This window comes from Zootoca vivipara, chromosome 3, assembly GCF_965207765.1.
Source record: "Zootoca vivipara chromosome 3, rZooViv2.hap1.1, whole genome shotgun sequence".
NCBI classification, from domain to species: Eukaryota; Metazoa; Chordata; class Lepidosauria; order Squamata; family Lacertidae; genus Zootoca; species Zootoca vivipara.
In genome coordinates, this window is record NC_142586.1 from 82,334,121 (window position 1) to 82,361,932 (window position 27,812).

Consider the following 27,812-nt stretch of genomic DNA (forward strand, 5'->3'; position numbering starts at 1 on the left):
ACCTAATCAGCCATATCTATTCCCTGGAAGCTGAAGGTTAGACTTTGTGGGATGTTTGAAGGTGGAATTCAGTGTTGTGATCCTCCCATCATTTTGTCTGTGCAAGCATTCCAGTTTTCTGGGTAGAAAGACCCGCTCTCTGCTCCCCCCCTTTGCTGTTCTGGGGGGGCAGGTTCCTCCTGACACTCCCCCTGAGCCAATTTAGGGGGCACGTAGGGGATGGGGGGGGAAGCCCCATTGCACAAGTGGTCAAGATTGGCTAAATATGTCATTATCAGGCTTCTAATAGGACTTCCAGAAGTGAAGGAAATTACTGACCACACCTGTGGCTACTACTCATCATTCTGTTGTGCCCCCCACATCAAAAAACAAACAAACACCCTACCCATCCCTTCTCTGGCCAGGCAGGCTCAAGAGATGGGACTTCACTACCAGTTCCTCAGAATGGTTCTTGCCTTTGAAGGTGAAGCAAACTCTTCTACACTGGGCTTACCTGGTCAGACACACACACACACACACACAGGGAGGAAAGAGCTACAGTTCAGATGAACAGTTAGTTATTTTGCTTTCTCCCTTTTTCTTCACCCATACTTAACCCTCAGTGGTAGCAAAGGCACAAGTGAATCATGCTTGGAGACCCAAACATACGGTAGGAAATATAGTCCAAATCAGTTAACCTGATAATTCTGTGTCTCAACTTGCTGTCATTCCAGCGATACAAACAGAGGTCCTTGCCTGGAATTCAGGGCTCTTTTAATTAGATGGAACTGAGGGCCTTATATAGGCAACTGTTTGCAACTGCCTGGGTCCAGCTCCCTGTACTGATTTCTGTCTTCTTTGTCCACAGAATTTGCTACTTCAGTCGCCTCTTCTGGGAGTGGGGGGAAGGTGTCAGAGTGCACGACTCTCAAAAAAGGGACAATTCGGAGAAGCTATCCAAAGACGCTGTCTTATCCTTCATCAGACTCCACTCGCCCTACGACCAGCTCCTCACGCGATCCTGGGGGACAGGAAATGAGCCTGGGTTGGAATCTTCAGCAGCTGATTAGAATCAAGTTTCTTCCGGCTGCTTGCAGTGAGCCACGGAGGAAAACTATGGTCAAGGAAGCCTGGTCGGGTAGTAGGGGAATCAGTGCAAAACAAATGGGAAATGGCTTCCAACTGCAAACTAACTCTGTACATAAATATCTGCTCCGGGCAGTTTATCCTGCAAGTACCACAGAGGTAAGATTCCTGGAGCAGAGGACATTCTTCCAGGTTGATCCCCACCATCTCTTTCTAGGGCTTTCCCCACCTGTGCAACGACCACCTGGCCTCCATGTAGCAGATGGCACAGCTAGCAAGAGGATGCGCACAGCTCCTCTGTTGTGCTTGTAAGAGTGGGAGACAATGTAGCTGGAGGGAAGAGCGGGTTTTTAAAGGCCTCAATTTGTCCTTTTTGGTGCCTCTCTGCTTTAGGAGCCTGGTGTGAATTCACTGGGAAGTTTGGCTCTTGCAGCACTTACCTCCTTGGGCTTGTGGCTCATGCCTAGGGAGTTCTGGGCGCTCGAGGGGTGAAAACTGGGCAAATGGGAGGTATTGATTGTAATGGTTCAGGGATAGTTACTGCTGACAGTGACTTGTGACTATGTTGAAAGCTGGATTTCATGCTTCTATGCAAAGTAAGTTTGTTACGTTTCCCCACTCCCCACTTTCAGTAATGCAAATGGGTCACCCCAAGCAGCTCCATGTTGAAATCCTTGAGGCATGCCTAGTGTTTTTCACTGAGTTCAGCGAGTTGGGAAGATTTAAAATTTAGAGGATTGGTGGGGCCTCCAAAGAGCATGTGGTTTGGTTGAACCATCTGGACTTGATTTTTCCAGGGTAACAGCCAGTCCTCTTCTAAATAGGTCATTTTCCCTTGGCCTTTTTAATTATTAAAATAAGCACCAGAAATCATTTTTACGTTTAGATTAAAAATTCCATCTGTAATGAAGGCACAGAGGATCTTCTTTCTTTTCGTTTCCTGCAATGATGAAAAATAACCTTTGCTTTTCTGACCTATATTTTGGCACTTAAGCTCTCATGTGCTGCGAACAAAATACCAGCTTGAAGGGGCACGATGGTGCTTCCTCTTGTTGCGACTTTGCTTGAGATGGAAGGAAAACCTTTGCTGCATTTTCTATGGGAGCCAGCCATTAATACACTGCAAAAGATTCTGGAGGCAGTGAAGGCACAGAAGTATTTGCACATGTTGGCAAGAAGGTACAGCATCGACTTAAGGGGGTAGCCTAGATTGTGCCTTAAGAAATCTGCGAAGCTTCCTGCAATTGAAGGCACCACCCGAGTCTCTGCCCTCATAGCAAAACACCCAGACTAGGACATTAACAAGGGACACCCAAGTCTGCTGTGGGGAGGTACTAGCCAAGGCACCACCACTCCACACAACCCTTTATAAACCACCTTATAAGCAGAACCTAAATCTTGTGACTGTTTTTGTGCTTTTATTAGGCATGGCCTTCAAGCCTGCTGTTCTTCAGTCACAAGCTTCACATACATTCATACTTCATTTATAGCAGTAGCTTAAGCAGTTGTCTAGCTTGATCAAGGCTTTGCACCACTGGAACTTGTTTTGAGGTTCCTTTACCGGAATACGGCAACAGGAGTTGCAAGCTGTCCTCCTCTTTGCACAGCGGTTGAAGTCTCTGTTGATCAGGCATGAGGAGGCGGCCACTCCATATACTGGAGGGACATCAGCTGGGGCCAAGGGGCGGTGCCAACACCAAGGTTCTGCTTTTTCAGGGCAATTGTGGCAGGAAAAAGGCAAGTTTCAAGTCAAAATTGCCTTCCTGATACGGGATCATCCTCTGGGTAGAGTACAGGGCAGCGCTTGACCCGTTTTGTTTCAAGTGGGAAGGGACAAAGGTGAATAAATAACCACCAACTCACGGCGTTGGTTTCTGAAAGTACTTGTTTTGAGGAACAGCATGGTGTGTTTTGAGCTGCCTTCTCCCCTGAGCCTAATATGACACAGCAGACGAGACTAATGAGACATGTAATTAACAGTGGGTATTCTAGCTCAGAACCTCCTTGCCTGCTGGCATAGAATATTTCAGAAAGATTTTTTTATAAGACCTGACTTCCTCTGATGTTAGTCTATATTATTTGAGGGCAATTGGTAGGGGAAGTATGAATACTGGGGTAGAAGGATTTCAGAAATGTCTATCCTCACTTAATTCACCCTCATTGCAGCTAATTTCTGTTGCCGTAGGGCTAGTAAATGGTGTTAGTAAAAGATCTAATGGCATTTTGTGGGGTCAAGATTCTTCCATTGCGAAGTACACTAGCTGGGGAGCCCAGCTCTCCAAGTCATTTCAAGACCTGTTAAAGGCTGTATGCCTGACACTAATGAACATTATAACAGCTTAATTCCAGTATTGGGGAATGGACTCTTGGTAAGTTCAGATCATGGAGGGCTATGAGAAAGACTGGGCCTGGATAATGCAACCTGCTGTTGTTGCTTGTTCTCATACCAGCCCATTGGGGAAGGTGGTCAAAAACGTCTTGCTGAAAGGAATGTTTACACAATGTGTTCTGTGAAGCTGTGTACCATTTGTGTTTATTCCTCGTCGCCAATACAATCCTTATAATTCAGAAATGTGCTGTGTTCTTAGATGAATTTCCCACAGCTCTGATGTGTATACAGTGGTACCTCGGTTTACAAACACAATTGGTTCCGGAAGTCTGTACTTAAACTGAAGCGTACTTAACCTGAAGTGAACTTTCCCATGGAAAGTAATGGAAAGTGGATTAATCCGTTCCAGACGGGTCCGCGGAGTACTTAAACTGAAAATACTCAAACTGAGGTATGACTGTACAAAGTGGCCTAAGGAAGGGAAGGGAAAACTGCTCTGGCTTGAACACTTCGTAAAGAAATAGTAAGAGAGAGACTCTATGAGTATTAATACAGCTTGACATAAACCCTGGACAATACGCTGTTGGCTTCCATGAGACTGTAGCTCTTTTCAGCTCCGCCTGGCAACGTGTGCCCACCATACAAACATCATCAGGATTTATCATCAAGCTCATTTTGATCAGTGGAAGATGGGCCATCCCACGAGTCCCATTATTATAAACATATAAACCAACACAGCCTTCATTCTTGGCGCGGTTATTTCCTAGTCACAGCAAAGAGGAGGAAGATGGATCCTCTTCGAAGTGGGAGGATGGTATTTATTCAAATTGTGGAATTAGTTTATTTGCCCTTTGCCAACCCCAGGAAATTCTCCTGCCCTTTACTATTCCCAGATGCTCCACCTATGCTGCTCAGTGGGAAAGGAAGGTGTGGAGGGCCATGGAAATAGGCAGAGGGGGAGAGGCTTGGTGTCTATTGAATGGGGGGACAGGGAGAAAAGCTTTGCAGTGGCAAAGGTTTCATTTTCAAAATGTTTGAGCTACTGAAACAATCTGAGGGGCCGATTACACACAGGTGGCTTCTTAAGAACAGGAAATGGCAAGATTATTCACCACAGAATAATGGGACAGCTCCAACCATACTTCAGCCTCTTCTCCAAAATAGCTTCTGCTGCGCTAATTTTCCTCAGACTTCAACAGCAGGGACTGCTGAGGCCATTATGATTTAGAGGTGTCTTGAGAGCACTGGCTTGCAAAGCCAATCATGCCCTCGAGACAGTTTGGTGAGGGAAAGAAGAGGTTGTCACAGTCACGTCATGAGGGGATCTCGGCAAAAGCTGCTACATGGTCCAGCAAGTGTAAATAACGACAATCAGCAGCACGAGGGCCACCGAGAGGGCTGCGTTCCTGCGGTTTTCATGGCGAAGCGCTTTCAGTTCTTTCTCTGAAAAAAGAAAAACAAGTGCTACTTTCGTCTCAAAATCAACCACAACCTCTGTCTGGGGGAAATCAAGTTTTCTTGCTCCAGTGTCTCGCCATATTAGTGAGCCTGATAAAAACTGGATTTTAGACCTCTCCCAGACAGCCACTCATCTAAGACAGGCCTGTTCCATTTCTTTCAGTGCCTCTACTGCTGTGGAACTGGCAGTATTTAAGCCTTCTAATGTTCTTTAAGCTATTGCCTTAAACACACACACATACACATAGTATGTGGTTGTGTTTCTCTATTATAAGTAGATGAGCTCTCCCTCTCTCAGCTGCATGCCTTACGTGCAGGTGGATAACTCTTACAAACAGAAGCTGTGTATTACAAGGCCTGACATAGAAGAACAAGAAGCCTGGATGAGGGGCACGACAGAGTCTAGAGGCCTTGTTATAAAACACTGAGCTTTCATTTTATCTGTCTGCCTGAAATTTTCGTAAATTTTACAAAGGTGGAATAAAATCTCTCTTTTAGAGGGGGAAACGCAAGGTGCCTAAAATATCCATCAACCTGACTTTTGCAATCAGCCTGTGACTTTGGCTTAATCCTGTTACGGATAACTGGACAGCAGAAAAAGGAAAGCAGTTATTGCACAACCACCAAATGTGGTGCTCTCATTTAACCCATAGAATGATTGCAAAAGGACTTAGGCTGGCGGGATCGCTTTGGTTTGTGAGAATAAAAGTTCTGTCTCAGCAGCATGCTCATTGAATTCGGATCCCAGGCGGTTGAAATGTAACTTTTTCTTAGTCCAGCTGCTTAGGAGGGTAGGATAAGGAGCTTAAAGGATATTAACAAATCTTTATATTCCTACTTAAGGTTCTTTAAGGAGGTCCACAAATCTTTTTAGAGTCCTGCCTAAGGTTCTTATAAAGCCTTGAGTTTTAAGCCTAGTTTTCATAAACCTGCTTGCAGAAGAGTTCTGTAACTCAAAATGCTTGCTATGTAGTTCTAAAACAATTACATAGCGACATGAGCTGGCTTTACTGACACATACAAACATTTTACTTCAATCCACCTCTGTGTCATTGAACGTATTGAGCCAGTGGAAACCTGCTGCTTCGAAAGGAATTACTAGTCGAGGCAGGAAAGTGCCCCTCTGCCTAACTACATGACTAGTTTGAATTATGGGATGAAAAACTGGTCTGAGGAACTGGATGCAACCCTCTCGATGTGCCTCTAGTCAGAATGTGCCTCTCGCTGACCCTGCTCCAATGTCTTAGCTGGAATGCTGTTTTGAGCTGCCTTACTGCCTGGATGAAGATGTGTGTGGTGTGAATTTCGTGTGGCTGGAATGTAGCCTACTGTGCAAAGGTAAGAGTTTCATTCATTGCTTCTCCCAGTTTTGTCTCTGGCTTTGCCCATCTGTGGCCCCAGCTGTTTGGCTAAAGAAGGCGGAGGGTTCCAGGGGAATTTATGTTGCTTGCCAGCTTCTACGCAACTGTTCCCATCGTAGCCATTCCCCAGACCTGAGGGCCCAGGCAATGTAGGGCATCTTAGCCTAGCCCTGCCTCGTGGGGTGGTGTGAGGATGAAGTACTCTGCCCTAAATTCCTTGGAGGAAAGGTAGGGTGTAAGTGTAACATAAAGAAAGCTAGCTCCAGTTTGAGAGCCTACTCAATAGCTGTGCCGCAGCTGCCTTGCTACACCAACCTTGGCCAATCAAGCCTCTTCAGAGGCAATTTCAGCACTTTCGTAATTTCTACAAGAGGTTAGACCATAGCGACTGCTTATTTGACAACAGAATCATTGTCGCTGACTGCAGTGGCGGCAAAGGTCAGAGCACAGCTCGGCGTGCGACTGCCAGAGGAGTATAATTTTAATGGAAAGTTTCAGGTGTTAATACGACAGCTCAGGCGGATGTCCCTTTGTATTTGCTAGCTCCCTAGGGAGACAGCTTTAACTGAAATGAGCCCATTGCATTAAAACGGGGCAGAAAGGTCTTCAGCCCTTGACTGGAGACTAGTTCTCACTGCATCTATGGTGCTCTTATGGGGCACTGCTCCCTTCACTGACCGACTCTGCATGTTGGCTATTTAGAAACAGGATCAAGTACATCAGGAAGGCAGAGAAATATTTTAGATCAGACATTGGGAGGAATTTTCCAGTTGTGCTTTGTGGCAGGGAGGTGGTGAAATGTCTTTCCTCGTGAGTTTTTCCAAGTGTCTCTCAGAAATCTATCATGGATAATAGTTTAACAACTTGGTCCTGAAGCTAGGCCACATGATCTCATTTCTAACACCAGGGACCCATTTCACCTGTTTAAGGTTTCCCTTAAAATATAAAAAGGGGATAACTGCAGCCAAGTACAGCTCCCTAAAAAAGTTTACTTGCATGCTACCATGCACACACATGCCAATTTCAACCTTTAGGTGTACAACTTTGTGCAGTGCAATGTGTGAAGTGGCTTTCTGATAGACCTGGTCCTGAGGTTATTTTCAAATCCAGAGGGTGGGAGAGATCTCTGGAGCAAATGAGATTTACAACAAGCCAGCAGGTGGCAGCACAACCTAAAGAGCTAAGGATAGATAGTGGGCTAATGAAGCAATTATCAGGGCCTTTCCTGACCACAAGCAGAGAGATAGAGCTTTGAAGTAGCTCTCAGCCATAGTAGCACGACTAATGGAAGGGAAGCAGTAGTCTTGCTGCAAGGAGGGCTTCCTCTCTGCACCCTTTCTTTGAGACAACTAAGAACAAAGTTTGCAACATGGCGTAGCAGAAGTGCGAAGGAGCTTGCCGTACTAAGGTTTTGCTTTCTTGCATTTTAAAAGGCCCTAGAAGTACAGTCAGAACCCCTCCATCTCTAGCCAAGAAGCTAAGACATTTTTTAAAATCACATGGGTGTGTGTGGAATCCATAGACAGGAAGTATGTCACTCAGCCCCAGTGCTGATATGGCCAATAGCCACTCTTGCTGTCACCATAATATACACCAGGCATCCCCAAACTGCGGCCCTCCAGATGTTTTGGCCTACAACTCCCATGATCCCTAGCTAAGAGGACCAGTGGTCAGATGTGATGGGAATCGTAGTCCAAAACATCTGGAGGGCCGAAGTTTGGGGATGCCTGATATACACGCAGCAATTTCAAGTACGATGTATGCACTACTTGAGGAAATGCAATCATGGAATACTAAGGATTGGATGTTCAGGGAATTGAGCAAATAAGGGAGGGAAGATACTTTGGTTCCTTTCCCCAGCAACCAATAACCATATTCCTTGATGCCAGGGCTTTTAAGTGGGGATGGCAATCTTTGTTTCTCACAATTAGACTCTTAACTTTGCCCTTGCCTTTCCTTGCAGCTATCCATGCCATTTCCTTTTTGCCCCAAGATGCCATGGGCCTACATAAGGCAGGGTTTACAACCACAGTCTGAAATGAACAGTCACTGTGCTGCTAAATGGCCAGAGCCTCCTTGACCAAAGGCTTTATCCGAACTCTTCGCCCCTGCCACATCCCTGTCCCCCCGTCCCCCATTATTTCTGGTGCGTGTACATTCCCACCCTTCTTCAAAGATCCTACAAAAGCGAATCCTTAAGGGCCATCTTCTTATCAAGAGGCTACTCTGCATTTGATGCAGAACGTATTTAATGGGAGTGCAAGCAACCTTTCACCAGGGGGCACCCAGAACTTGGAAGTCTAGCAATTGCAAAATTGCTTCCTCTTTTGTACACCAAACAAATCAAGGCCTGAAGAATTACATCATATATCAGCCAACCCAGCAAAATGGTTAACGAAGCTATCGGCTCTCTCAATGAACAAGAGAAATGTCAAGATCTGACAAATTGTTTTGCATTCTTATTAGTAAAAAGCAGGATTTCTTTCAGGGTGTGTAGGATTTGGCCTTACTGTGTCTGAAAGAGGGTTATAACCTTGGTTTTATAAGGCTCCATTTCAGGGAAATTCTCTAGTTGAACGATGCAGATTTTTAACTGTATTTGTGTGTGATACGTTCAGCAAATTCTAAAAATCAAAATCACCTTGGAAAAGAGGCTAAATGCACTAGTGGCATTCAGTGAACAGTAAACACTAAAGTTAAGAGGAACAGCACCTGTTCTGGGCAACTGCAAAAGGTCCAAGCTGCACTTGAGTTTAGAGTAACTTTTCCCCTGGAGCAGTGTAGTGGGTTGGGAGTGTCTGAGCTGGGAGACAGGAAGTGCCTGCTTCAAATCTAACCTTGGCCATGCATTTGCTAGGTAACCCTAGGCAAGCAAACGCCATTTATCTGCAGTCATTCTCCACCTCAACCCCCCAAATGCAACCTGTTTTATGATCCACTTGCCCTGTTTTTATTTACCCATTGCTTTTCTGCTTTCATTTTAGGTACCTTTTCAAGCTGAAATAGTAAACATCCTTAATTTACACTCTTTAAATGGAAATGTATATTCTTGCAAAAATTAGGGGTTTTACTGCAGAATTCTAATACATAAATTCTGGCAAGGAGTGCTTGAACTCTGTTTCGGAATGTATTTATGATCTCTGCATTAAAAAACAATTTTCCCTGAGTGTATGGGCAGTTGAATGAATTACTTTAGTTTCATAGCTCCTCCCCCTCGTGAGTCTGTGAATTAATGGTATGTCTTTGGGGAAAGCAGTTTCTAAAGTTACTCATTCCTTACCATAATTTTCAGCTTTGGTTGCTAGCAGATCTCTCTCTCTTTCCAGTGAGTTTCTGCAAATATGTGAGAATGATTATTAGATATTCTGAAAGTTGTGCAGTGAAATAAAATCTTCCCCATGGCTGGCTGAGAGGGTACTCTGACACTTAGACCTTAAGGCCTCTGTAGTTATCACAAACTGTGTCCAGACTGTATCACAGGCATCCCCAAACTGCGGCTGTCATGAAGTGCCAAAACCTTGGTTCTTTTGCAGTGCAAGCTGGGAGAATTTTGCAAAGAACTCTGGGGTTTTGCGCTGGGAATGTGTCCTTTTTACCTTAAGGAAACTGGCCTGAGAACGGAATTCACACTCCCTCATTCTCCCTTTGATGTAGATGGTGATTGTAGGAGGTTACAGCTGGGAAACAGTTTGTTTAGAGTAAAAGTGTCCTGTTAAGAAGACCATTGCTTTCACATGCGGAAGCTAAAGGCTGAAGGCCATTTGTAATGTAAATCACCTGGTGGCCTGGAGAGTGTCTCTTTTGAGTGACATCTCTAACGGTCAGCTAAATCCTGATGGGTTAATTTGTTGATTGGCTATGTGCCTTTGTTCCCGTGTGGGCTTACTTTCACCCCCTCAGGGAAGTCTAAAGGATAAGTTCGCTGGCTGGCTCTGGCAGGTTGCCCCTGCCTGGTTTTGCCATGTCTTTCCGCTGACCGTCTGGAGGGGAAATGGCTCAACATGTGAATCTTTGCCTGTGGCTGCGTTCTGCCTATGGAAACCACACAGCCCCGTTATCTACTGAGTGTCTAAGTATTAGTAAGTTTTGTTGTTTTACTTTTGTAACCTTCCTTTTGCTGAGAACTGTTTTATGCTTTATGCTTTATGTCTATGCTTATGCCTATGCTTGGTTGTTTAACCTTTTTACTTTAATAAATAGCCAAATGCATTTTGTGTTGGGTTTTCCTTGTTTCTGACGCCAGAGCTAAATCCAAGTCTGACTGCTAGACCACTCTACCGGGTCTGAGTATTGGCGGGTTGCTTCTGAGGAAGAACCCTGGTGGCAGCGAAGTTACCCACAGGAAGGAGCAGTTCCGCCTGTGTAAAGTCCACAGCCGTGCGTTGCCCGTTCTTACCCGAGCCCAGCTTGCCCTCAGAGAAGGGACTGGGGGGGGGGGTAAGTCCGTGACTGAGTGGTGGCTTGGGGACGGAACATCATGACAGCGGCCCTCCAGATGTTTTGGCCTACAACTCCCATGATCCCTAGCTAGCAGGGCCAGTGGTCAGGGAAGATGGGAATTGTAGTTCAAAACATCTGGAGGGCCAAAGTTTGGAGATGCCTGCTGTATCACAACAGGTGGGCACCACTCTTTATTACATTTACATACCACCTTTTCTTCCAAGGAACTCAAGGTAGTGTGCTTGGTTCTCTCCCCCCCCCAAGTTCATCCTCACAACAACCCTGTGAGGTAGACTAGGCTAAGAGATGGTGACTGGCCCAGGGCCACCCAATGAGTTGAGGGCTGACTGGGGATTCAAACCCTGCTCTCCCAGGTCATAGTCCAACACTCTTAACCATTACACCACACTGGCTCTCCATGCAAAAACTGACATGGCAGGGAGGAGGGTTCTAGCCTAGCAAGCCTGTTTTGTTTGTTTTACATGCAGGGACTTCCATCATGTGACTCCCCCCCCCACCTGCAGATCTCCAGTATATTCTGGGGTGGGCAGACTTCAGGCTTGTGGGATCCACTTTATTTCTGCTAGAACCTTTACGTGTCACTGGTAGCTTAGACAGACAGGCTTACACGCTAGGCATTAAGCGCCTGGTCAGATCAGGAATTTGCGGTCAGTAAAAGAAGGAAGCTCATGAATCCTTCTTGCTGATTGTTCTCCAATTGTTGTTTTTCAGCAATCAAATTCCAGTGGGAAAGCTTTTTAGGTTTTGCTACTGTTGAATCGTTGAGAGGCTGAAGCCCTTGCCAATCCGTGACAAATCACAAAGAGATCTGCCCTAGAATAGATACCACTGGTTCCGCTAGCTAGGGATGATGGGAGTTGTAGTCCAACAACAGCTGGGACCCAAGGTTGACACTCATCTGCAGTATAGTGCAGATATGGGTTTGCCTTATCTGCTGCCTGTGAGTTATCCTCAAGTCAGCTCCCTTCCACAGGGCTCTAACAAACTGGGGGAGCTTAAATCAGCCTTGTAAATAACCCCACAAAAGTAACTAGCCAGTTGGCAGTGGAAGGACAGAGAGCTGCATTTCTGCACTGGATGCAGAATTTAGTCTCCTCACTTACTTCCATGCCATTCCAGCTACTCAACAGCATACAACTCCTGGTTGCCTCCCAAAAGAGTGCTTAAATACACACATTTCCTCATTAGAAAATAAAGACATCCTCAGAGGAGGATCTCTCTCAAGGAAATACCGTATTATTGCCCTTTCTTTCCAAGTCTACTCATCTCAGTCAGAAATCCTGACTGCTTCATCCCAGATGATGTTTCCAATCTGCCACTTCTGAGTAGAAAATTGCAGAGTCTTGCATGTAGTTTAATGTTCAAGGGAATATGCACATCTGTTTCCCCACATTAGGTCATCTTGCCTGAATCTAGTAGAAGCCCTTACTGAACAGCTGCACTGCTTTTCCACAGCACATCTTCTAAGAAGGGGAACAAATCTACAGCTTTGCATTGTTATCTGCACAACATGATTAATTAATCCATAGTTTAGAGCACAAGAACAAAATAAATTGCCTGAAAGTAGCACCTGCAGCAACAGTACGGTTCCAATAACAGCGAAGAAGACATGCAGCAACCACTGTGTGGCTAGAAATAAACAGACACCTGCAAATTGGCTACTGGTTCTGAGCAAGCCCTTTGGTGTAGTTGGGGAAGGCAGGGGGCCTAATAGGGTTTGTTTCCCCCAGACAGTAAAGCAGGAGACGGTGTAAATAAAGGCAAAGTAGACTGCAGAGCGAGTTAAGGGAAGAGCACAGAATGTGTTATTGTTGGGAAGGGCATGCAGAGAAGGACTCTTAGAAGTACATCAAAGGAGGAAGAAATGGGAGACATCAGCCAGGGTGGGGAGAAATCTAGCCAATTCTAAAGCAGCTATTGAATGGCTACTGTAGAGGACAAAAGGCTGGCAAAATTGCAATGGGAGCTTTGAGGGTTAGAAAGAAATGGAGCCAACTTCTTAGCAATTTGTTCATAAGCATCCAAATTAGCCAGTCCCTCCTCTTGTTTGCTGCCATTCCCCTCCTTCTGGCCCAAGAGTCTCTGGGTGGTCCAAAAAGAATTTATCAAGGAAAGGTGATAAATTAAGAGCATCTCAGAGTACATCTGCACAGGCTACACCACAAACAAAAAGCAGCAAAGGGCAGGATTCAGTTTGGCTCTCGTTTCATTCCCCCTGTTCAAAATTGTCTCTTTTTTCAGAGCAAACTGTAGCTGGGGGATCTCATTAAATCTCTGCTCTGTCCAGAGCTGCTTGCAATCAGCAAACTTTGCCCACCAGTGGTTTGCATGAGCAACAGACACTTCCCTGATGCATGAATGAGCTCTTTGAATTCCCACTAGTACCTTCCCTCAGGAGTCAGTTCTTCTCGCCGTAGCTTAAAATCCAACTCTTCCAAGTTCTCCCTGCACTGGGACAGCATCTCCTCCAGGGTATCTATCTGAAACACACATAAAATAAGGCCAAGAATGAATGACAAGACTCTTCACCAACCTCTCAAAATGCCCACCTTGGGTTTGACTGGAGACTTGAAGGCTGTCCCACCCTCCGACAGAAAGAAGCAGGAGAGACAGCTGCAGATTGTATTCCCAGGCTGTTAAAGCAACGGGCAGAGCCTTTTGGTTGCTACTCACCCCCTAAAAACACACACCTCAAGGGTCAAAAGCAGGGCAAAGAGGTTCACCTCCAGGATTCACCAAAAGCTGTATCTTGAAGGTGCTTTGTGGGAAGAGAATTCCCCAACTTAGGAGCTGCTGCAGAGAATGCCCTTTCCTGGGCTGCCACACCCACAGTGAGCTTCTGAGGGTGCCAAACAGGCACCCTCTGCCAATTTTGACAGCCAAGAGGGTCTGTAGGGAAGGAGGTCGTCTTTTCGGGTATTTGAGCCTGTGTTGTTGAGGGCTTCCAATGTAACATAAGCACCTTGAATCGGGCCTGGAAATGAACTGGCAACCTGTACAGCTGTTTTAAAATAGGTTATATGAGATCTGAAGGGAACTTCAGCCAGCAGTCTGATGGTGAGGCTCTACTCAGCATCCCTTCCTGCAAATGGGCCTGCAGTGAAGTTGGTTGCCAATCAGGGTTTTAGAGACACTAGCTGGCACGTGAGGTTACTCTCCCAGTAACAGGGACTGCAAAATCTTCATTTTACAAATGTGGCAGAGAGGCACTTAGGCAGAGGATACCCCAACAGCAGGGTAAGGTTGCTTTATGGTGGGTCTCCAGTGCTGGGATCAATATGGCATAAAGGGGCAAGAAACATGTGGCTCTCATGCTAATTATTAAAAGTGTCACCACCACCCCATTAACAAAATATTCCAAGAATTGCAGTATCAAGGGATAGGTTTTCAAAAGGTAGAAATATCACTTAAGATGCCCGATTCCCAATAAAACTCAACCAGAGTTTGGCTTTAAAATGTCAACTGTAGCTTTAAAAAATGTTACACTAGAGGAGGCTTTGTATTACACTGATAATCGCTCTGTAAGAAAAACAGAAGACGCCATTCCTTGTCTAGCAAGAACAGATCCCAATCCAGCAAGGGGGAACAAGGCATAAAGAAGCAGGTTTGCACAAAGACAGAACTGATGACAGTACATTGGGATGATCATCCAGGCTGGCCTCACTGACTTTTGACGCAGATTAGAAATAAACATTCTTTTCCATGGACCATGAGTTGTGTGTGACTAGAGCAGAATCAGGGCAAGAGTATTCATTTGCCATCAGTACAGATTGGGACACAAATGTCTGCTTCTCAATTCATCTATTTTTAGGAAAATAAGTACTGTCGCACTTCGGAAGCAATCACACATATATATATGTATTTCTGCATGGAAATCATAGAAATGTAGAGTTGGAAGGGACCCTGAGGGCCATCTAGTCCAAACCTAGCAACTTCCCTGCAATGCAGGAATCTCAGCTAAAGCATCCATGACCTCTGCTTAAAAACCTCCAAGGAAGGAGCTACTTAAAGAGCTATTTCCCGTTTTAAGATTTAACATCACACCCACTGAAAGCATGAGGAAATGAACATTCGTAGCCAACACTTTTTTGGGGGGGGGGGGAAGGCAGCTGGAGCAAACCTTTGGAATGTAGATGTACAACTCCTTGAATTTTCTCCAGGAAATAAGGCACACCCACATCCCCTTTGAGGCTATTTATATCTTAATGCAGCCATGTCTTCCAGAAAACGGAAAGTGGCCGAGTGACTTGCCCCAGGTGAGGCAGGCAAATTAACTTGGGCAATTCCGAGTCCCAAGCGGATGCTTCCAACTGCCGTGATCATCTTGCATTCAGCTGGAGTTGCGGCAGGAAGCAACTGCTGGCTGCTTAAGATAGTCATCTAATTAGTCTGCTAATTTATTTTCCAGTAAAGTGGAGAGACAAGAGAGGGAAAGGGAGCAGCTGAAGTACAAGGGAGCAGGTGATGAAGGACTTAGGAGTATGGGAAGAATGAGAAGGTCTGAACAAAGGAATCCCCTTAAGGGAAAAGTGCCTTGGGGAATTCCCCCCACCCCCAGCATCTCATTCTGAGCCCAGGGGAAATCTGTTTTGCCACCCTATGGGTAAAGCATCAGGAAAGAGATTCCATTAGTATCTGGCAGAAACAATGTGCTCTTTGCTGAACATAGGAAGCAACTTTTCATGCTGTCAAACCACGGGGCCCATCTAAGCCAGTGCTGTCTACTCAGAATGGCAGCTGCTCCCCCAGGTCTCAGGCAACGAGGTCTTTCCCAGCCTTGAAACCTGACATGTTTTTAATTGGAGTTGCCAGGGATTGAACAGGAGATGATATGCATGCAGAGCCAGCTCTCCGAGCTACGGCCCCTCCCCGTACAGGGGAATTGCAAGGAGAGCTTGTACTGATGATTGACATGGTTTTCCCATTAGCTTGTCAATCAGTACACACTCCCTTCCCAATACCCCTTTCCAGTGCACATGGTGTTGCGCACAAATAGTTGGAAGCCTGGCTAAGAGAGGCCATGCGCCCATCTGGAGCAGCCCTTCCTAGTAGCCCGCTGAGGTGTGCTCAATACAGAGGATGGGGAGACCTTTCCCACTCCTGCACCAACTCTGGTTGCTCATCCCGGGGGGGGGGGGGGGAGAGAGGGAAAGGCGTCCCTTCGAACAGTTGCACTGGGAAATCAATTCTACTGATCCCCTGATTAGCCACTTTATGGCTCAATTCTGGTCTAATTAGCAATCCTCACATACTGCTCAAGGAAAGCAAGCAGCACCAGCCTCAGGCAAGGCAGAGGGAAGAAAGAAGGAATCGGGATGCAAGGGACCAATTTATGGCAGTAGAAGTATGAGGAAAATAGTATTGGCCTGCCTTTCATATGTGTTATAAGGATTATTGACATTATCTATGTGAAGCACTTTGAAAAATCGAAGTGCAGTGTATTATTGGTCTGTCTACAGCAAAAGCACCTTAAAAGCACAGCCCCCCAAAACAGGTTTTGGCTTGCCAGGGGTTGCTGAACTACATCTCGCATCATTCCTGGTGACTGGCCATGTTTGCTGGAGCTGATGGGAGTTGTAGTTAGACAACATCTGGAGGGCCAAAGGTTCCCAAACACCTGCCCAGATAACACTAGAAAAGCCCTGTAGGGTCAAACCATGTAGGCCAGTGTCCTACTATATGACTCTCACAAGCAGGACTTGAGGGTAGTAGGTCCCTCCCTGTTGTTGCCTTCCAGCAACTAGTACTGAGTGCCATACAGTCTCTGAATCTATGAAGCCAGCATGGCTAATAATCTCAATTGGCCTATCCTCCTTGAATGTGTTCAATCACTCTTCTGCACATCTTCCTATTTTGAGAGCAGATGCATCCTTGGATATGTACACCGTCTTTGGCCAAAATCGGAAACGGTTCACACAGAAGCAAGATGCAGTTCCCACCTCTTAGCAAAGCTGTATCTCTCTCTCTCTCCTGGCAAAGAAGCAGAAGAACAGGTTAAGCACCGCTCTTTATTTCAGCATTTCTGTAGTGCTTTTTAGGCGAACCTCACACAGGAGTTTTCATTCAGTCATTTAAAACATCATCCATCAATAAAAATGACACCTTTCAACAAAAAGACAATGAAAACAGAACTGCGGGTGGTTGGGAACCAGATAAAACCACCAGTTGAGACTGAGGCACACTAAGAAGCTGGAGTAAATTAAAATGCATTTGCCTAGTGCTAAAAAGAAAGCAAGTGTCAGGCAAGTCTCTATATAGGGAGAGCATTCCAAAGATAAGGTGTTACAACACAAAATACCCTCTAGTCTAGCACAAGCCACCACCTACTTCTCTTCAGATGGCAGTAAGACCCGAAGAAGGCCCCTCTGAGAAGAAGATTAATATTCAGGTGGAATTATCCACAAAACTATCAGCCAGTTATCTTGTTAAGACATCTCCTCAAAGCTATATGCACAGTACCTCCTTCAAAAATTATCAGACTGGTTACAAAGTAAGAACGGCAGTCTTTGTAAGTCGAAGTCTTCGGTTGTCGAAGTGCTGCTTCTGCGCATGCTCAAAGCACGATTTCGCGCTTCTGTGCATGTGCCGGCTGTGTGTGTCACTTTGCGCAGGCGCAGAATGCGCGCGTGGCAAAAATACTTCCAGGATTGTCAACTTTGGAAGTCAAAACCTTCGGAAGTCAAATCGTTTGGTTGTCGAGGTACCACTGTACTCCTGAAGAACCAGCTGAGTTCAGAGGAGGACAGAGTGTTTTACCCTGGTATAGAATCTTAAGAGTTGAAAGGGACCCAAAGGTAATCTAGAAAACATACTAAGAACAATAAGAATATTTATGTGGCCTTTATTGATCTTTCTGCTGCATTTGACTCTATTATCAGAAATAGATTGGGTGAAAATTCAAATTGCCAACGTTGACTGCAGAGTTCTACTATTGATCCAAGAATTATGCAGCAACACATAAATGAGGGTCAGAGTAGGTTTAAATAGTGGTATGACTCATGCTTTTAAAATGTCACGAGGAGTGAAGCAAGGTTGCATTCTGGCTCCCACTTTTTTCAACTTTTATATTAGCTATTTGGTGCCATATTTAGTCAATGCAAACTTCCCCCTCTCCAGTAATTAGGAACAGAAATGTCTCAATCACAATGTATGCAGATGATTTTCTGCTACTCCCTTTCCCAATGGGGCCTTTCCATACAGACCCCAAAAATTTCTTTCTGAAGCCTTTGTTCACACAAGCAAGCAGGTACACCCTGGCAGAAATGGTTCGGGTTTCCATTGAGTGACAATAATAGCTTCGTAACACCCTCTGTGCACTGGCTGCAAAAATAATAAATTAAAAACAAATAAAAACAGGGAAAGGGGATTAGATAGAATTGCTATAAATTGTTGTGATTTGGTGGATTGATTTGAAATCAAGCTGGATTTGATTTGAGTTTGTGGGTGTATTTGGAAACCTCTCTCTTACATCATGGTTGTTGGCTCATATTATGGATGTATGGTGTGTATTGTTTTATTGGTAATGTTGCTGTGGGTTTGTCATGGCCCTTGGCTAAAACAGTAAACTTATATTGTATTGTAATACCCATTAAAAAAACATGCTCTTGAGCCCTGACTGGGCTACAGGCTTCCAATAAACATGCACCACTGTTTAAGGATGCATGTTTGTCATTCAAAAGGCAATCTTTCTAAAAGGTGGGATTAAGAAAAATCAATTACTATTAAATAAAATAACATTCACAACATGTTTATAGCAAGAAATACTGGGATAACACCAATACATCTGCAGCAGATGCAATTGCCATATAAAGTGTGCAGCTAATCTAAAATTCTTATAATCCCACAAAGGCTGGGACACAATAAGGAATCCAATGGCATGATATGTTGATTGTGCCACCAGGATAAGCATTTTGGCTTTCCTAATAATAATAAGAAGAAGAACTGAAGAACTATGGATGGAGGCTCATAACATTATACAGGAGGCAGCAACGAAAACCATCCCAATGAAAAGGAAAGCCAAGAAAGCAAAGTGGCTGTCCAATGAGGCCTTAAACATAGCGGGGGAGAGATGGCAAGCAAAATGTGAGGGAGATAGTGAAAGATACAGGAAATTGAATGCAGATTTCCAAAAAATAGCAAGGAGAGACAAGAGGGCCTTCTTAAACGAGCAATGCAAAGAAATAGAGGATATCAACAAAAAGGAGGCAACACGTCAACTAATTCCACGGGTGAAATATATCTGTTTTTATCTTTGCAAAATATAACATTCGAGACAGTGATCCAAGGTAATCATACTGTTTCGGTTTGGTCTTCTTCAGTTTTTTAACTACAAAAAATAAATCAAATAAATATCATTAATTATGTCATACATCATATTAAGGCCAATGGCCAGTATGAACACGAGTCTATACAGTCCATAATATTTTAACATTGAAAAAATACAGGAAAATACAAAAATAAAACACAAAAGTAAAACATACCTTAGCGTTTGTAAGCAATCTGCGGAATACGGGTCATACACATATGTAACCATGATCACTGCAGGTGGTGACAGCAGTCACAAAATTAAAAGACGCCTGCTCCTTAGGAGAAAAGCAATGACAAACCTAGACAGCATCTTAAAAAGCAGAGACATCACCTTGCCGACAAAGGTCTGTATAGCTAAAGCTATGGTTTTCCCAGTAGTGATGTATGGAAGTGAGAGCTGGACCATAAAGAAGGCTGATCGCCGAAGAATTGATGCTTTTGAATTATGGTGCTGGAGGAGACTCTTGAGAGTCCCATGGACTGCAAGAAGATCAAGCCTATCCATTCTGAAGGAAATCAGCCCTGAGTGCTCACTGGAAGGACAGATCGTGAAGCTGAGGCTCCAATACTTTGGCCACCTCATGAGAAGAGAGGACTCCCTGGAAAAGACCCTGATGTTGGGAAAGATTGAGGGCACTAGGAGAAGGGAACGACAGAGGACGAGATGGTTGGACAGTGTTCTCGAAGCTACCAACTTGAGTTTGACCAAACTGCGGGAGGCAGTGGAAGACAGGAGTGCCTGGCCTGCTCTGGTCCATAGGGTCATGAGTCGGACACAACTAAACAACAAACAAATAACAACAACAACAACAACAACAACAACAACAACAACAACAATTTATTAATATGCCACCCATCTGACTGGGTTTGCCGAGCCAATCTGGGCAGCTTCCAACAAATAAAAAACACAACACAACATCAAACATTAAAAACTTCCCGGAACAGGGCTACCTTCAGATGTCTTCTAAAAGTCAAATAATTGTTTATTTCATTGACATCTGATGAGACAGCGTTGGACAGGGCGTGATGGGATAACCTCTCTCTCCTCCCCCTGCATCCTATTCAGAGTGTTCTCCTGACACCCCACACCCAATTTTGGCGGGTGGAAGGGGAGCCCTGTTATGCTCATAGGATTCATTAGTTGAACCCTACCCAGAGTTTCCTAAGACATATTTGATATCAAACACCACTCCAAAACTATAAGGACTGCCCCCATAATCAACTGTGTTTTATGCCCTCTTGCATTCCCCAGTTCAATGCTACAATATGCACTTTAAGAGAGGATGGGTAGCCCCTGCATACTTGACAAGCAATCTGCATAAAGTGCCAAAGCCAGAGGCATCCCCTCGTAGGAAGTACACCATCAGGCACAATGCCCACTTCTTCTGAAATTTGGGTTCAGTTGAGGGAACTTTGGAGACCTCCCAAAACACAGAGGCTTGGGGTTGAGAAATAGATGTCAATCCGAAGAGACACAGATGGTTATTACTGATATTTATTTATACCATCTCCGGGTGCCTTAAAAACAGAAGGTTGGCGTTTTGATCTGGGCTGAATTTGTTGGCCTTTTTATTTTTATTTTTAACAAAATAAACCAATTTTGTAATGAATTAATCAAAAACCATTCCTTGTTGCTGGAAGGCTGCAAGCAGTTTTGAAAAAGTGGCATCCGGTCTCTGTAAATTCCCTAATTAAGATCCTGGCACTCGGCCACATAACACATACACTGACATCCAATGGAGTAAGATAATGAGGCTTTACACCTCCTGACCCTCATTAACAGATCAGAGCCATACAAAAATGGGGAGGGTGGCTTGTGAGAAAAAGACGAATGGAATCATCTTCCTGCTAAGCAGATAACTTTCAGTATTTGTAAGCCGCCTTTCAATATTAGCAAGGTGGCTCAAAACTTATTATAATATAAAATTTAATTATAAAACATTCCAACCTATACAACAAAATAATAAAGAAACAATATAGCAATATTATAACAGCAACAGTGAAGCAATTATCAGAGGAATAAAACAGTGTATTTTTAAAAAATGAAAAAAACCAAGCAAAAAAACTAGAGAACCAAACTTTAAAAAAAATAATCCAGTTTGATAAACACTGGCTATTTGTCATAATAGCTGTCATGAATCTCCAGGATCAGAGGCACCAGCCCACCGAAAACCAGTCACAGCCAGAGGGTTTTTATTCTCAATTTATTTTGTGGGCTTCCTGGAGACAGCTGGGTTGACCACTGTGAGAAGCGGGGTGGTTTTCTAGATGGACCTTTGGTTTGAGTGACCCAGCAGGTTGTATTTACAGAAATAGCCATAAATGAGGTACTTGCCCCATGTAACCTGCCAGCAGCTTTTCCCCCTGCACAATGCATGCAGTATTTGGAAGATTCAAGAATTATAACAGGAGGCGAAAGAAGGAGCTGTCAGAAAACAGCATCCAAAATCGGCACACTTTTTATTTCTCCATCTCCATCTTCAGGGCACATTTCAGTACAGTGGTACCTTGGTTCTCGAACGTAATCCATTCCGGAAGTCTGTTTGACTTCCGAAAAGTTCAAAAACCCAAGGCATGGCTTCCGATTGGCGCAGATGCCCTGGAAACAATAGCCGACAGCTGCATCTGACATCAGTTTCTGAAAAAGGTTTGCAAACCAAAGCATTTACTTCTGGGTTTGTGGCGTCCGGGTTGTGATTTGTTTGTCAACTAAGCCGTTCGAAAACCAAGGTTCCACTGTATTGATAAGGAGACCATCAGGGCTAGCTGCTTGGGCAGTTCCTTTAATTATGGAGACACCATACATTTGAAGCACCTATGCCTCAGCTGTGTACTGAAGGATAAACTGTGATTCCCAGGATTTTTTGGTGTGGTGGTGTGGGGAGATGTGCTTTAAATATATGGTGTGTACATAGCCTTTGTCTCCCTGAGTAAGAAATCCTTCTCCTATTCTACCATGCTGCCTCATGAAAATAGCTTTTGTTTCTGCTACTGGGATGAGAGATGTGCCGGAGTGAAAGAGCCACCTGCGAAATACCAAGAAGTATTTGAAAATCTGGCCGCAGCACTTGTCAGCGCTACTCCATTGTTCTTTTTTTGCAGCAGCCTAGATTTAAATTAGCCTGGTTCCTTAAATAGGGAAGAAAGAATGATCTACTGAAAACACAGCTGAGGATAGTGGAACATGCTGTCTTGGGAATTTGTAGAATTTTCATGACTATGTAAACATCTATCAAGGCTATTAAGAGAGCCATTGGATCACAAAGAATAATGCCACCGTACCTCAACCAATCACCAGTCTCTTGACATGACTGACAGTTGCGAGGGCAAAGGGAGTCAAAGGCTGGGGGAAGAACGAACCATTTACCATTCTAATACTGAGTGCGAAAGACCTGGGATAATGTATGCAATATGGTGCTCTCCAGAGTGCAATAGGGTAAGTCTTTGCCCCAAGACAAGTGGAGAAGGAGGAAGAAGAGTCCTGTTTCAAGTACTGAATCCCCCCTCCACCTTCCAGTTGTCTGTTCTTATTGAAACAATCCGCCCAGAAATGAGTGGTGTCTTCAAGGAAGCCCTAGCCAGGGCCAACTAGAGCAGAAAAGTACTACACACTCTGTTCCTGTTAGTGAATCTTAATACAATAATGTATTTTTGGTCACAATGCTTACATGGCCCATATGCGGCAGCCTCAAAATCCTGCTGGCTGGTGCTCTTGGCTGGCCATACACGTTAATTTTTAAGTACTCGCTCATGATGCTGTCACTTCCTATCTCAACAGACTTATTCTTGTTTGACTGCCTTTTAAGAACACAGTAATTTTTAACCCCAAAGCCCCTTTAACCTGCAAGTATGAGGCGCAGAGTTTCCGCCAAATCCTGAACTGTTACAAAAAGGTTAACTCTAAACGTTAGTGCAATCTAGATTTTTGGGGTCAATGCAAACATGCACCATCTATTGGTGTTAAAAGAGTGAGCAAAAGCCCTCAAACAGCAGGTGAATGCTGCTATTCTAAATTATCTGAGAATACCTACAGTATATGAATAAATTGTTGCTGGGGAACCTTTCTCTGCATACCTCTTTTTCCGGTGTACAGAAAATGGACAGAGAAAGGTTTTTCTCTCTTTCTCAGAGCACTAGAAATATAAAAGATGCCAAGAGAATGAGATGCAGAACAGTGCCTCTGATACCCATTTCAAGAGGATACCATGGTATCAAAAGCCAATGAGAGCTCTAGTAAGGGTAATAGGGTCCCTCTCCCAATAGAGCAGAGGTTGGCAAAGCTTACGGAGCCTGGGCCAGTCCACTCAGCCAGAGATCTCTCCGCGGGATGGATCGCGCGCACGTTCGCAGACGCTGTTTCTGGCGCGGAGGAGGCATCTGCAGCTTCATATTGGTTGCAAGAGCTTCCTGCAGCCGATAGGAAGCCCTGCCAGGGCCGTGAAAGTGAGTCCCCAAGCTGCGTTGTGCCGGTTTAGCGGGCGGGGACTTTCCAAGCAGGTGGCAGGGTTCGGGGGTGGCTCGAGGGGCATTTAAACGACCCCCGCAGGCCGTATCCGGCTCGCGGGCCTTAGTTTGCCGACCTCTGCAATAGAGGGCACCAGGGTGACCAAGGCAGATTCAGTTCCAAACCAGGGTCTGAATCCAGATTGAAATAGATCGAGATAATCAGTTTCCTCCTGGAATGTCTGCAGCAACATCACCACAACACTCTTGAGTTCCCTGCCACGCCGCCCCCAAGGGGATAAGTGTATTTGCAGCTTCAGCAGGACAATACTCCCTTTCCCCCCACCCTCCAAACTGACATCTCAACATTTTGTACATATCGGAAGATCACAGGTCCTTAAGAGGCTGTTGTTAGATTTTTATTCATTTACAAACTTATATACTTCTGCATAGGGACCCAGGTGGCGCTATAGGTTAAACCACAGAGTCTAGGGCTTGCTGATCAGAAGGTCGGCGGTTCGAATCCCTGCAACAGGGTGAGCTCCCGTTGCTCGGTCCCAGCTCCTGCCCACCTAGCAGTTTGAAAGCACATCAAAGTGCAAGTAAATAAATAGGGAGGGACCACTCCGGCGGGAAGGTAAACGGCGTTTCCGTGCTCTGGTTCGCCAGAAGCACCCGGAAGCTGTCTGCAGACAAACGCTGGTTCCCTCGGCCTATAGAGCGAGATGAGCGCCACAACCCCAGAGTCGGACATGACTGGACCTGATGGTCAGGGGCCCCTTTACCTTTATACTTCTGCATATATGCAGAGGGTTCCCCAACTATGTAGAAATCATTTATCTCATTTTGTGTGACCCAATTTCACTACCAAACTGATAGCCGCTGGACCCCAAGTGCAATCAACATACCAAGTGCGCACTGTTGGAGGAGGTGATGATTGTAAGGACTACAGGATTGCTGTGATATTTAAGATATCATAGAATTGTAGAGTTGGAAGGGATACCAAGGGTCATCTAGTCCAATCCCCTGCAATGCAGGAATCCTGCCCACAGCTAGACATTGGCCCGCTGTGCCACTGGGGGCTTCTGTGTATATACTGTCACATGTTTGATGATAGTGGACATGAACCATTATCATGTTTATATGTCTGACTACTCAGTGGGATTTGGCTATTCATGGTCTGTGCCGTTAGACCGAGCAACACTTAGGAGCCCATATTTCAAACAGTATTTGAGATGTAATAAATTGTTTATATAATAGAGTAGTCCACTCTACCAGACAGTTTGTGCACATTGTCACTAGAATTAAACTCAAATTTTATCCATTGTTTCTGGGTGATACAAGCCGAATATGCATTGAGGAAGGAAGCAATTCAGCTCACAGCAGGCCCCTCTGGCAGTTTTCCATGCAAAGAAGGAAAGTCTTTGCCACTGAAGGTACAGCAGAACAGCCTGAGCCACTTAAGATTAGTGGAGCTTGAGGTCCTATATCCCAGGATTTCCCATTTGCTAACGTTTTGTTGCACTGCTCAGATCAGCAGATACTTTTGATTAAATCAACACATCATTGCTTCTGAGCTGGGGGGAGTTTTAATAAGCTCCAAATAACTGCAGAGACAGAGGTGAAGACTTTGCAACATGGGGAAGCAACAGCAGCGAACAACTCCGGAGAGAGTATGTGAAAGGGAGGAAGGGATGAGATGGAAACACTGAAAGGGCAGAACCAACAAATTCTAAAAGTCATTTCTCATCCTGGCTTCTTAGGCTGGAGTTGGAGGGGGTGAGCAGGGAGGAAAGAGAGGGAATGGTGACTGAGTCAAGCAACATGGCAGCGGCGGCAGTGGGGGAAACAGTGATGCCTAGTAACACTGGGGGGAAGTCCAAGGTGCCTTGTCACCCAAGCATTGATTCAGATATTGACCCTGGCTCTTCACAACAAATGTTAGGAAATTTCAATATTTCTCCTCCACCCTTGGCTCAGTCTTATGCAGTACTTTCCAAATTATTCTCTCCAAATTATTTCACTACACAGAAAACACACTGAACTCAAAGCCAAGGGACTAAACCGGGCATAGGCAAACTCGGCCCTCCAGATGTTTTGGGACTACAACTCCCATCATCCCTGACCACTGGTTCTGTTAGCTAGGGATGATGGGAGTTGTAGTCCCAAAACATCTGGAGGGCCGAGTTTGCCTATGCCTCGACTAAACGGCAGAAGAGGAGGGATGTGTAAGCGGTGAAGACATAACACCTCAAAGGCCAACTGCAAAGGTGGAGCAGATATGGACGGCAGCTAGCATGGCAAGCACCTTCACAGATGGTTCCAAACCAGCTAGAAAAAGCTAGGGATCTGTATTCCAGTTGCACCTTCCAACTAATACCACCGCCTTTCCCCAAAAAGGTGAATTTTATACAAGGACACTGATGATAGCAAGCTAGGATAGTTATAGGTTTCTCCTTACTAGACATGACAAGCTTACACCAATTCCTTTCTCCCCTTTTGCACAACTATTTAAAGATGCAAGAGCTCTGCCCTTTTTTGCAGCTGGCCACCCTACCTGATACGTATCAGGATTGAACTTGGTTCTCGCTGCCAGCCCTATATCCGACACTTTAGTCACTATACAGTACACTGACTTTTCATATCAGCAAAGGTCCTAAGAAGAAGATATACAACACCTAATGTACAACAGCATAGTTAAAAGAGGCGTTTGCCACAGACACCAATCTATGTCCATTGCTTATTTGCTTACTACATTTCGATGTTGTTTCTACAGCTTTAAGTCATAACATATAGCATGACCACTGAGCTAGACAAGCTCACAGGCCCTTACAACAGTGTGGTTGGTTGAAGAGGTGTGCTTTGGTCACCTATTCAGCGCAATCTAATATCCACAATTATTTCCTGCATACATCCCTCTCCACTCCTTACTTAGGGACTACACATCCAAGGACCTTAAGGCAGTGCGCGTGCTCCTCTTCCATTTTATCCTCACAACAACCCCACGAGGTAGGTTAGTGCAACTCGCTTAGCCACTACCGGCTCTCATCGCTCCCCATTCCAGCACCAATTTATCTTCCCATCCTATATGTATCTCCCCGCTCCCAAGGCTGGCCCATTTGTAAAACCCGCTCCCGCTGCACCGCCCCATTCACGTCCATCCCCTCTGCCATCCTTCACAGATCCTTGCCACGCCCTCAGTAAGGTGCTCCCCCCCCCAAAAAAAGCCCCCTACTCCTCCTGGTTGCCCGGGCAACGTGCCGCTCTCCTCACCTCCTGAGCTACGCCCACACGCTCTCCCTGCTTCTTAGGCATTTTCCCCCTCCACGTTGCACAGGTGGGCTGCACATGCGCACACCTTTCCTCCTCCTCCTCCTCCGCCTCCCTCCTGAGTCAGGCGCGGGATGGCTACGTAGCCCCTCATTAAAGCAAGGGGGCGGGGATTCGAGTAGCCTCCTCAGCCATCTTTGCCCCTGGTATTCCGGTCCTTTCTCTCTCCCCGCTTTCCATCGCGCAAGTGCACGCCGCCATGTTTGAGAAGGGCAAGGCAATTCTGGTTTAGCGGGAGACGTGGCACAAGGAGAGGCTTTCTGTGTCCAAGGTTTCTGGCTGGCACAAGAGCCGCAGGGTAAAAAGTTAGGGGTAGGGCTTGGAGATGTTACGCAGCGTTGCGTTTCGACGACAGATAGATGCTTCCGCCGCAGTTAAACTGCCCCCGAATAAGACGAAATCTCTACTGGAGGAGGGAGAGCATGGCATGGATTGTTACCTTATTTCTGCCTGGCGATTCTGGCTTTATATCACCACTTCCTACGCCCCCCCCCCGCTATTCCTTTTATCTCATGAAACGAGAGTGATTTTCAGCTTTTAACAGGTTCACTCCTTCATACAAAAAAATAGCATCTATAATGTGTTGCTAAATATGGTGTTGGGCTCATCTTTATCTCGACAGCACAGTTTATGTCCTATAATATCAATAAAGGGCAGTTTTCAGATGTGGAATGTGATTGAAAGGATCTGCATACTAAAACTACCACAATCTGCTTCCTCGAGTATGATACACATCATGAGGGTTTGTGTTTCGAATATAACGTTTTGCACCACAACTTGTTTTTTTTGGGGGGGGGTCACATTGGGAATGGTGACTGAGGTTTGGAAGGTGCATTTGTATTTTACAAGTATTAATTTTTGCACCATAAGGTGCTGAATCCAGGTTTTTTTTTAAAAAAAAATGCTGTCAGAATGAAAAAATGCAAAATATTTTGAGGATGCGGTTGTGTCGTATCCATTTAAAAACATGCACATCCTTGTGCACAAGGTTTTTTGTGAGGTGTCGAGGGATGCTTTTATGGTCCCTAGTGGGGCAGATCCACACCATATATTTAAAA

The 27,812-nt window shown here is 45.1% G+C and overlaps 2 protein-coding genes and 1 long non-coding RNA gene across 5 annotated transcripts in view; 2 read left to right on the forward strand and 1 right to left on the reverse strand.

Moving 5' to 3' along the window:
• The window catches only part of CMTR1 (cap methyltransferase 1), a 31,049-nt gene extending 27,412 nt beyond the window's left edge, over positions 1-3,637 (forward strand). For all 3 annotated transcript variants that reach the window (XM_035108153.3, XM_035108151.3, XM_035108152.3), the window contains exon 24: positions 848-3,637. In XM_035108153.3, the coding sequence (XP_034964044.1) occupies positions 848-1,049 (202 nt within the window). In that variant the 3' untranslated portion in view covers positions 1,050-3,637. The remainder of the gene's footprint in view (positions 1-847) is intronic.
• Positions 3,572-26,803, reverse strand: CCDC167 (coiled-coil domain containing 167). The gene is made up of 4 exons (XM_035108154.3): positions 26,698-26,803; positions 13,060-13,154; positions 9,494-9,546; positions 3,572-4,837 (listed from the first exon to the last, which is right to left on the reverse strand). The coding sequence occupies exons 1-4, from the start codon at positions 26,737-26,739 to the stop codon at positions 4,734-4,736; spliced, it is 294 nt and encodes a 97-aa protein (XP_034964045.1). The 5' UTR covers positions 26,740-26,803; the 3' UTR covers positions 3,572-4,733.
• Positions 5,201-10,422, forward strand: LOC148686329 (uncharacterized). The gene is made up of 2 exons (XR_015949107.1): positions 5,201-6,190; positions 8,177-10,422. It is a non-coding gene; the product is annotated as an uncharacterized LOC148686329 (long non-coding RNA).
• Positions 26,804-27,812: the final 1,009 nt, after the last annotated feature.